This window comes from Bos mutus, chromosome X (genome assembly GCF_027580195.1).
Source record: "Bos mutus isolate GX-2022 chromosome X, NWIPB_WYAK_1.1, whole genome shotgun sequence".
Lineage (NCBI taxonomy): Eukaryota > Metazoa > Chordata > Mammalia > Artiodactyla > Bovidae > Bos > Bos mutus.
The window spans coordinates 31,195,952-31,207,955 of record NC_091646.1 but is presented as its reverse complement, the minus strand read 5'-3'; the positions used below and the strand labels follow the sequence as shown (position 1 = coordinate 31,207,955).

At 38.1% G+C, this 12,004-nt stretch overlaps 1 protein-coding gene across 1 annotated transcript in view; it reads left to right on the top strand.

Annotated features, from left to right (window-relative positions):
- GABRA3 (gamma-aminobutyric acid type A receptor subunit alpha3) overlaps nucleotides 1-12,004 on the top strand; it is a 240,973-nt gene that overhangs the window by 188,141 nt on the left and 40,828 nt on the right. Inside the window, exon 7 of the mRNA XM_005888785.2 lies at nucleotides 10,932-11,075. Within this exon, the coding sequence (XP_005888847.1) occupies nucleotides 10,932-11,075 (144 nt within the window). The remainder of the gene's footprint in view (nucleotides 1-10,931; nucleotides 11,076-12,004) is intronic.

Below are 12,004 nucleotides of genomic sequence, written 5' to 3'. Positions count from 1 at the left end.
GTTCGTGAGTGAACAAGCTCCCCTCATGAACAATTAGGAAACCTAGAACTGTTGAGCAATAAGGATTGAAAAGACTAAAGTTCTGGAGATAGGGTACAACCTCCTTTATTCTTGGTGTGTGTGTTGCTCAGTTGTGTCTGACTCTTTCCCACCCCATAGACTATAGCTTGCCAGGCTCCTCCTTCCATGGGATTCTCCAGGCAAGAATCCTGGAGTGTGTTACCATTCCCTTCTTCAGGGGATGTTCCCACCCCAGGGATTGAACCCAGGTCACTTATATTGCAGGCAGATTCTTTACCATCTGAGCCACCAGGGAAGCCCCATCATTCTTGGTGGTACTTTCCAATTGTGGCCATGGATTGCAGCTTGGAATTCAAGTTTTGCCCTGACCATAGGGCTGCTGCTGGATGATATATATAAAAAAGTAATAGAAAATGAATTTATGGTTGCTGGGGTTGCCAGGAAGAAGGGACAGTTAGGGGGGTTGGGATAGACATTTACACACTACATTTAAAATAGATAATCAACAAGAACTTACTGTATAGCACAGGGAACTCTGCTCAATGTTACTTAGCAGCCTGGATGGGAGGGGAGTTTGTAGGAGAATGGATACATATATATGTATAGCTGAGCCCCTTTGCTGTTCACCTGAAACTATCACAACATTGTTAATCGGCTATGCATGCTAATTCACTTCAGTCATGTCCAACTCTTTGTGACCCTGTGGACTATAGCCAGTAAGGTTCCACTGTCCATGAGATTTCCCAGGCAAGAAGACTAAAAATGACTCACCATTAGCAGTATCAGTTCAGTTCAGTTCAGTCGCTCAGTTGTGTCCGACTCTTTGCAACCCCATGAATTGCAGCACGCCAGGCCTCCCTGTCCATCACCAACTCCCGGAGTTCACTCAGACTCACATCCATCGAGTCAGTGATGCCATCCAGCCATCTCATCCTCTGTCGTCCCCTTCTCCTCCTGTCCCCAATCCCTCCCAGCGTCAGAGTCTTTTCCAGTGAGTCAACTCTTCACATGAGGTGGCCAAAGTACTGGAGTTTCAGCTTTAGCATCATTCCTTCCAAAGAAATCCCAGGGCTGATCTCCTTTAGAATGGACTGGTTGGATCTCCTTGCAGTCCAAGGGACTCTCAAGAGTTTTCTCCAGCACCACAGTTCAAAAGCATCAATTCTTCAGTGCTCATCTTTCTTCACAGTCCAACTCTCACATCCATACATGACCACTGGAAAAAACATAGCCTTGACTAGGCAGACCTTTATTGGCAAAGTAATGTCTCTGCTTTTCAATATGCTATCTAGGTTGGTCATAACTTTTCTTCCAAGGAGTAATGGCTATAAACATACACTTATGATAAGCAAAATCAAGTGATCAGATCAACATATATTCCTGTGCTGATACTTGGAATTTCAACACTTTTGACTCAGTGTGCCAGCATTTCCTGTTCTTGCTTTGACTTGACATTAGTAGATTTCTTTAATCCAGTAATGATTCTATGTCTATTGTTAAGCTTTAATTTTTATAGGAGAATTATGTTTCCATTTTGCTTATTTCTCAACTATTTTCCTCATTATTTGATTTTCAATAAAATATATACATTCCCCAATAAATGCCAGGAAGGAAATTACACACACATAGAAACAATAGTCAGGATAGTGGTTACACTTGATGGGGTTTATGCTTGATAAGGGACACAACTAGTGCTTCTGGGTGCTGAATATATGGAATGTAAGTCTGGCTTCAGGAAAGATATCTAGTATGTATTAGTCTCTCAGTTATGCCCAACTCTTTGGGACCCCATGGAATGTAGCCCACCAGGCTTCTCTGTCCATGGTTTCTCCAGGCAAGATTATTGGAGTGGGTAGCCAATCCCTCCTCCAGGGGATCTTCCATACTCAGGGATTGTTCGTGGGTCTCCTGCATTGTAGGCAGATTCTTTACCATCTGAGCCAGCAGACTGGATATTTAATTGAAGTTTCATCCATTTAGATGGTATTTAAAGCCATAAGGCTGGAGGAGTTGACTGCATGTAGATAAGAGTGTCAAAGACTGTTTCCTGAATCACTATAACATTTAGAGGCTAAAGACAAGAGAATAACTCAGTAAATGTGAAGGATAGGACAGGTGTAGTAAGAGGAAACTTAAGGGAACATACTGTCCTAGAAGCAAATTAAGTATATTAAGAAGGAGAGAGTGGTTTAAATTCTTAAGTGGGCAGTTAATATTGACTTTGAAAACTAATAAGGAAGCAATTCTGGAATGGTAAAGTGAGAACTTCTGAAAATCCACTCTTCAATAAAAGCAACAAGAACATTTTCAAAAGTTGTCAAAATAAACTTTCTCCAAACTCTAAGCAAAGGCTCACAACAGTCTGAGGAGTGTTGTTAGTCAAGAGAAATGGCTGATTCTCAATAAGGCGAGAGAACCATGTTCTGATCCTCTTCACCCCCATTCTGAAGAAGCCTTGAAGATTTCATAATGATAAAAAGGATCAATTCATCAGGAAGATATAACAATTATAAAGATGATTGCACCTGGAAACCCAAAATGCACAGAGCAAAACTGACAAAAATAGAAAAGGGAAATAGAATATTCAATAATAAAAAAAACTAAACATTTTAATATTCCACTTCCATTGAGCAACTAGACAGAACATCAACATAGAAATAGAAGACTTGAACACGATACAAACCAATTAGGTCTAATTAGCATTTATATTGGAGAAGGCAATGGCACCCCACTCCAGTACTGTTGCCCAGAAAATCCCATGGATGGAGGAGCCTGGTAGGCTGCAGTCCATGGGGTTGCTAAGAGTCAGACATGACTGAGCGACTTCACTTTCACTTTCTACTTTCATGTACTGGAGAAGGAAATGGCAACCCACTCCAGTGTTCTTGCCTGGAGAATCCCATGGATGGAGAAACCTGGTAGGCTGCAGTCCATGGGGTTGCACAGAGTCGGACACGACTGAAGCGACTTAGCAGCAGCAGCAGCAGCATTTATATTGCACTCTACCAAATAATAACACCCATTATTCTGAGGTGCACATGGAATATTTTCTATGGTAAACTGTATGTTAGGCCTTAAAACAAGGTGCAGTCAGTTTAAAAGTACTGGAACCGTATGAAGTGTGTTATCTAACCTCACTTGAATGAAATTAAAAATCAATTATGGAAGGGAATTTGGGAAATTCACAAATATGCTGAAATTAAACAGCATATTCCTAAACAAAAAAAAAATGTGTCAAAGAAAAATTCATAAGGGAAATTAGAAAATATTTTGAAATTAATGAAAATTATGTACAATGTAAATACAGCTTAAAGCAGTGTTTAGAGGAAAATTTATAACTGTAAAGACTGTATCAAAAAGAAGAAAGATCTAAAATCAATAACCTGAACTTCCACCTTAAGAAACTAGAAAGAGAAGAGCAAACTAAATTCAAAACAAGCAGATAGAAGAAAACAATAAACATTAGAGTGAAATTAAATGAAACAGAAAATAGAAAAACATTAAACAGAATCAAATAATGTAAAAGTGTTTTTTTGAAAAAATCAATAAATTGATAAACCTTTAGCTAGACTGATGAAAGAGAGAATACAAAACACAGACGCACAAAACAAGAGAATAATCAAATCATGAAATAAGGACATCACTACTGATCTTACAGAAATAAACAGGATTATAAAATAACACAAGCTGCAAATTACATGTCAACAAATGAGAGAGCCTAGATGAAATGGAAAAATTACTACTAATACACAAACTACTGGAAGTGACTGAGAAAAAAGTAGACATTTTTACTGGACCTATAACAAAGGACTTAATTAGTAATTTTATAACTTCCCACAAGCAAAAACCCAGACCCAGATGGTTTCACCATTGAATTTTATCAAACATTTAAAGACGAATGAACACTAAGTCTTCCCAAAGTCTTGTATAATACAGATGAGGAAGAACATACAGTCAGGTCAGTATTACCATGATACCAAAACCAAAGATCACAAGAAAACTACAGACAAATATTCTTTATGAATTCTTTAAGACTATAGACATAAAAGTCTTCAACAAAATAAATAAAATAAAAAACAAATAAAAAAGCCTATAAATGAATTACCCACTATCTTCAAGTGAGATCTATTCCAGGGATATAAAGTTGCCTTTATATCCAAAAATCAATCAATGTAATACACCATATCAATAAAGTAAAGGACAAAAAAGCCACATGATCATTTCAATAGCTGCATAAACACATATACCTCATGCCAGAAGTCCAAATTTGTCCTGATTTGCCAGTAACTCTCTGACAGAGGAGCCTGGTGGGCTACAATCCACAGGGTTGCAAAGAGTCAGCCACAACTGAAGCAACTTGGCACACATGCATACTTGCCTATAACTTACCCTGTAACTTTGGATATTTTAAAATCTTGACAGTTTTAAGTATTTGAATTAGTTATAAACCTATGGAGTGTTTATTTCCACTTGGTTTCGTAGTATGCCAGCCTTAGGCTGTAGTTGTTATGTTCATCAGAACTCTTGTATTCTTACTGAATATGCCCAAACCAAGCTGGGTATTTTTTCTCTGAAACCTTCTGTGTTTTGTGTCTTGGTTTAGATCTTGTGATCAGGTTGTCGTTAACCTCTTCAACCTCATCTCATATCTCTTTCCCCTTTCCATTGGCTTTCTTCCAGTTCCTAGAACACTGTGACACTGCAGAATATTTCCCACTCAGAAGAGTTTACACTTTCTGTTTTTTGTTTGTTTGGCGCATGAAATATTCTCCATCGAACTCTGGCTTTTGCTCATCTTCCATTTTTCTGCTAAAAAGCCACCCCCTCAAAGGGATCTGCTCTGATCACTGTATCTAATTAAACTCCTCCCCACCTCATAAACTCTGTTTCATTTTTTATAGCACTTACCACTGTACGATATTATCTTCTTTATTTACTTACATATTTTCTTTCTGTACTAGACTTATAAGTTCAATGAAGGGTTGGGACCTCAAATGTCTTATGATTTCTGTACATTAACCATCTATTATAATGTCTCAGTATATGAGTGACTGAATAAAACAAGCAAGCAAGCAAGCAGTTTCTGACAGTATGAGTTCAAAGGGAATTCTTGCTCATTTGTGCTATTGTGGCAGGACTGATTTTTACTTCTCATATTCCTGGAGCCTGGCACATACCAAGGCTCAAGTAACAGAAGGAGGCATTTGGCAAAGCAACCAAAGGCAAGCAGATGCTTGTGGCATCATAGCCAATACAATATATGTTAAGGGGGCCATTCTAGGAGTGCTGTAGTTCTTATTGTCTGATAAGTCTCCTTTCTGCAGCATCCATTCCCACACCTCTCTAAGTCTGCTCCTCCATGGGGGAAAAAAAAAAGATCGAACTTGAGGAGAAGGACTCGACTGGGAGGGAAATTGAGGGTTTAAAGAAACCCATGGGACAGGCAGGGAGAAGAGAAGAAAGAGAAGGCCTGAAGGGAAAGATTTCTATTCCCCGATAGGTGAATGAATTCCATCATGAGTCAAGTACTTGCAAAAGCTACAAACTCATGGTTATCTAGAATCCTTCCTCACACTTTCTCCTTTCTTTTCTTGAAAGTGAAAGTCACTCAGTCATGTCTGACTCTTTGTGACCCCATGGACTATACAGTCCATGGAATTCTCCAGGCCAGAATACTGGAGTGGTTAGCCTTTCCTTTCTCCAGGGGATCTTCCCAACTCAGGGATCAAACCCAGGTCTCCCACATTATAGGCTGATTCTTTACCAGCTGAGCCACAAGGGAAGCCCAAGAATACTGGAGTGGGTAGCCTATCCCTTCTCCAGGGGATCTTCCCAACCCAGGAATCCAACTGGGGTCTGCTGCATTGCAGGCGGATTCTTTACCAACTGAGCTATCAGGGAAGCCAAGCCATAGTTATAACCTGCCACTGAGATCTCCTCCCCATTCCACTCAATTCATCCCACTAATACTATATATTTTGTCCTAAATGCCATTCACACAAAACATTGTGATGGCCTTTGTAACTACTGTTTTGGCATTAGTTTCATTCTTTCCAACCAGTCATCCATACTGCTGGTTGAACAATCTTTCTAGAGCATACGTCTGGCCATGTCATCTCTATTTCAGTCATGCCCACAGACCTTATAGCCTATGTACTAAAACCCTTATTTCATTTTTTAAAAACTTAAAGTATAGTTAATTTAAAATATTATATTACTTTCAGATGTATACCCTAGTGACTCAATATTTTAATAAATTATATTCTATTTAAAGTTATTAAAATTATTGGCTGTATTCCTTGTGCTGCACAGTATTTTCTTGTAATTTATGTACTTTATACATAGTGGTTTGTGCCTCTTAATCCTCTACCCCTATCTTGCCATTGCCTAGTTCCTCTCCCCACTGATAAGCACTAGTTTGTTCCCTGCATCTAGGAGTCTGTTTCTGTTTTCTTATATTCATTAGTTTGTTGGAATTTTTAGATTCTGTATATAAGTGATTACAAATAGTATGTGTCTTTCTTTGTCTGACTTATTTTGCTGAACATAAAAGCCTCAAAGTCTATCCATGTTGTTGCAAATATCAAAATTTCTTTCTTTTTATGGCTAATATCCCATTTTAGGCTTCCCTGGTTGGCTCAGTGGTAAAGAATCTGCCTGCCAATGCAGGAGATGTGGGTTTGGTCCCTGGGTCAGGAAGATCCCCTGGAGAAGGAAATGGCAACCCACTCCAGTATTCTTGCCTTGAAAATCCCATGGACAGAGGGAGCCTGGCGGGCTACCGTACATGTTGGTCACAAAGAGTTGGACATGACTTAGTGACTAAACAACAGTATCCATTTACACACACACACACACACACACACTATATCATATACATTCATCTGTTGAACATTTAAGTTGGCTTCTGTATCTTGCCTATTGCAAATACTGCTGCTATGAACACTGGGGTACAGATATCTTTTCAAATTAGTGTTTTCATTTTCTGCAAATATATTCCCAGGAGTGGAATTGCTGGGTCATATGGTAGTTCTGTTTTTAGTTTTTTGAGAAACCTCCATACTATTTTCCACAATGGCTACATCAATCTACATTCCCACTAACAGTGTACTACTGTATAAGTGTTCCCTTTTCTCAACATCCTTACCAAGTCTATCCATCCTTTCCAAATTTATTATTTGGGATCTTTTTGATGACAGCCATTATAACTCATGTGAAGTGATATTTTATTGTGGTTTTGATTTGCATTTCTCTGACGGTTAGTAATATTGGGCATCTTTTCAGGTGACTAATTATTGAACATTTATGTCTTTGGGGAAATGTCTATTCGGGTCTTCTCTATATTTTTAAATCAAGTTTCTTAGTTGGTTTCCTTTGCTGTGCAAAATTTTTTGTTTAATTAGGTCCTATGTGTTTATTTATCTTTTTGTTTCCTTTGCTTAAAGGGACAATCCAAAAATATATTGCTAACTCTTATGTCAAAGACTGCTCTACCTATGTTTTCTTCTAGGAGTTTTATGATTTCCAGTCTTACATTTAGGTCTTTAGTCCATTTTGAGTTTATTTTTGTATATAGTGTGAAGGAGTGTTCTGATTTAATGTTTTGACATTGTAGCTGCCAGTTTTCACAGCACCACTTATTGAAGAGGCTATCTTTTTTCCACTGTATATTCTTGCCTCCTTTGTCATAGATTAATTTGCCATAGGTGCGTGAGTTTATTTTTGTGCTTTCTATACTGCTCCATTGATCTATATTTCTATTTTTGTGTGGTATCATACTGTTTTGATTACTGGAGCTTTGTAATACAATCTGAAGTCAGAGAGCATGATGCCTCAAGCTTTGTGTTTTTTTTCTCAAGATTGCTTTAGCTCTTCAGGGTCTTTTGTGCTTCCACACAAATTTTAGGACTATTTGTTCTAGTTCTGTGAAAAATGGCATGGGTATTTTGTTAGGGATTGTGTTAAATCTGTGAATTTCTTTGAACAATGCAGACATTTTAACAATATTAACTTTTCTAGTCCATCAATATTGGCTACATTTATATTTGTTTGTGTGATCTTCCATTTCCTTCATTAATGATTTATAGTTTTCAGAATATAGATCCTTCATTTCCTTGGTTAAATTTATTCCTTCATATTTTATTCTTTTTGATATAAATGGGATTGTTTATTTGCCTTTCTATGATAGTTTCTTAGTGGTGTATAGAACAGCAACAGATTTCTGTATATTAATCTTGAATCCTACAACTTTGCTGAATTAATTTATTAGTTCTAATACTTTTCTGGTGGTGACTAGCATTTTCTATATATAGTATTATGTCATTTGTAAATAGTGACCATTTTATCTCCCTCCTTCTAATGTGGATGCCATTTTTTTCTTGTCTGATTGCTGTGAATAGGACTTCCAATATTATGTTAAATAAAGATGGTGAGATTGGGCATCCTTGTCTTATTCCCTGATTTTAGAGGAAAAGCTTTCAGCTTTTTACCATTGACTATAACATTAGTTGTGGGTTTGTCCTAGATGGCTTTTATTATTTTGAGATATATTGCCTCTATGCTCACTTTCTGGAGAGTTTTTGTTATGAATGGGTGTTGAATTTTGTAAAATTTTTCCACATCTATTGAGATGATCATGTGGCTTTTGTCTTCTTTTTGTTAATGAGGTGTACCACATTGATTGATTTGTGGATACTGAACCATGATTGCATCCTAGAATAATTTGCACTTGACAATGGTATATAGTTCTTTTTTGCATATTGCTAGATTTGGTTTGATAATATTTTATTGAAGATTTTTATATCTATATAAAAATCAGAGATATTGGCCTATAATTTTCTGTTTTGTAGTGTCTTTGCCTAATTGGATATCATGGTAATAATGACCTTGTAGAATGAATTTGGGGATGTTTTCTACTCTTCAATGTTTTGGAATAGTTGAGAAGGATAGGTATTAATTCTTTATATATTTGGTAGAATTTCCCTGTGAGACTGTCTAGTCCTGGACTTTTGTTTTTTGAGAGTTTTTTGATTACTGATTTAATTTCCTACTAGTGACCAGTCTGTTCAGAGTATCTGTTTCTTCCTGACTCAGTTTTGGAAGAGTTTATGTTTCTAGGAATTTATGCATTTCATCTAGGTTGTCCAATTTGTTGGCATATAACTGCTCATACTATTCTCTTATGATTTTCTGTGTTTCTGTGATAGTCATTGTAATTTCCCCTCTTTCATTTTTTAATTTATTTGGGTCTCCCTCTCTTTTAATGAGTGGCTTAAAGTCTTAGCAATTTCATTTATCTTTTCAAAAAAGTCAGCTCTTGCCTTCATTGATCTTTTCCATTGTTGTGGGGGTTTTTTTGGTCTCTACTTAACTTATTTCTCCTCTAATCTTTATAATTTCCTTCCTTCTGCTGACTCTTGGTTTTCTTTGCCCTTTTTCTAATTCCTTTAGATGGTAGGTTAGGTTGTGTATTTGAGAGTTTTCTTGTTTCCTGATACAGGCTTTTTTTGCCATAAATGTCCCTCTTAGTATTTGCTGCATCCCATGGATTTTTGAATCAGTTCAGTTCAGTTTAGTCGCTCAGTCATGTCCGACTCTTTGTAACCTCATGGACTGCAGCACAACAGGCCTCCCTGTCCATCACCAACTCCTGGAGTTTACTCAAACTCATGTCCATTGAGTCGGTGATGCCATCCAACCATCTCATCCTCTGTCGTCCCTTTCTCCTCCTGCCTTCAATCTTTCCCAGCATCAGGGTCTTTTCAAATGAGTCAGCTCTTCACATCAGGTGGCCAAACTACTGGAATTTCAGCTTCAACATCAGTCCTTCCAATGTACATTCAGGACTGATTTCCTTTAGGATGGACCTCCTTGCAGTCCAAGGGACTCTCAAGAGTCTTCTCCAACACCACAATTCAAAAGCATCAATTCTTCAGTGCTCAGGTTTCCTTAGAGTCCAACTCTCACATCCATACATGATACTGGAAAAACCATAGCCTTGACTAGACAGACCTTTGTTGGCAAAGTAATGTCTCTGCTTTTTAATATGCTGTCTAGGTTGCTCATAACTTTTATTCCAAGGAGTAAGTGTCTTTTAATTTCATGGCTGCAGTCACCATCTGTAGTGATTCTGGAGCCCCCAAAAATAAAGTCTGCCACTGTTTCCACTGTTTCTCCATCTATTTGCCATGAAGTGATGGGACTGGATGCCATGATCTTCATTTTCTGAATGTTGAGCTTTAAGCCAGCTTCTTCACGCTCCTCTTTCACTTTCATCAAGAGACTCTTTAATCCTTCACTTTCTGCCATAGGGGTGGTGTCTGCATATCTGAGGTTATTGACATTTCTTCTGGAAATCTTGATTCCAGCTTGTGCTTCATCCACCTCGTCATTTTGCATGATATACTCTGCATATAAGTTAAATAAGCAGGGTGATAATATGCAGCCTAGATGTACTCCTTTCCTAATGTTGAACCAGTTCATTGTTCCATGTCTGGATCTAACTGTTGCTTCTTGACCTGCATACAGGTTTCTCAGGATGCAGGTAAGGTAGTCTGTTTATTCCCATCTTTTTAAGAATTTTCCACAGTTTTTTGTGATCCACACAGTCAAAGGCTTTAGTATACTCAATGAAGCAGAAGTAGATATTTTTCTGGAATTCCCTTGCTTTTTCTTCAATCCAGTGGATGTTGGCAATAGTGTCCAGAGTAAACTATTAATAATTATTCAACAAGTACTTAATACAAGCATGGATAAATGTAATTCATTTCAAGACAGACCACATATTAAAAAGTCTTTTGGGATGAGAGTTGTATTTCAATCTCATATGAGTTTACTATCAAAGATAATCATTTTCTTTTCCCTTCCGTTTTCCTTGTTGACTTTTTTTTTTTTTTTTTTTTTTGCCTTAGATGCCTATACAACAGCTGAAGTCGTTTATTCTTGGACTCTTGGGAAGAACAAATCTGTGGAAGTGGCGCAAGATGGCTCTCGACTGAATCAGTATGACCTGCTGGGCCATGTTGTTGGGACAGAAATAATCCGGTCTAGTACAGGTATTTGTTTATTTAACAAGTATTTTGTAACCTGTAGCACGTATCCGTCACTGTTTTAAATGCTTATAATAACTTATGATAAGAAAACATTCTTGTGATGTAGGTAGCATTAGGTTAAGGAAACTGAGGCATGCAGATATTTAGTAATTTGTTCTGTCACAGTTATGTAATGTCAGAGCCAAGAGCTGAACTCAAGCAGACTGGCTTCCAAGACCATGCTTTTAACTGTGATGCCCTGCTGTCTCATGGTGAGTTGGAAGATCAAGGTCTTTAAGGCTAGCTTGTGATAGAAGAGAAAGCAAAGGGAAGCCACAATGTTGGGAGAGCTAAACTTTGACCTAAAGGTTTCATGAAAATATTGCTTAACTCCACCAATACAAAGGTGGCAAGAACACAGCCAGGAGGTCCAGGAATGAGCCATGGAATTATTTTCTTAAGTGAATCTCCCATTTCAGAAACAAGTGTGTATGGCAAACATTGCCAGGTCCTCTCAATGGCCCTTCCTAGGATATTGATAAATGGAACTTAGAGACTTGTTCTGTAGCCTTCAGTTCAGTTCAGTTCAGTTCAGTTGCTCAGTCGTGTCCGACTCTTTGCGACCCCATGAATTGCAGCACACCAGGTCTCCCTGTCCATCACCATCTCCCAGAGTTCACCCAGACTCATGTCCATCGAGTCAGTGATGCCATCCAGCCATCTCACCCTCTGTCATCCCCTTCTCCTCCTGCCCCCAATCCCTCCCAGCATCAGAGTCTTTTCCAATGAGTCAACTCTTCGCGTGAGGTGGCCAAAGTACTGGAGTTTCAGCTTCAGCATCATTCCTTCCAAAGAAATCCCAGGGCTGATCTCCTTCAGAATGGACTGGTTGGATCTCCTTGCAGTCCAAGGGACTCTCAAGAGTTTTCTCCAACACCACAGTTTAAAAGCAT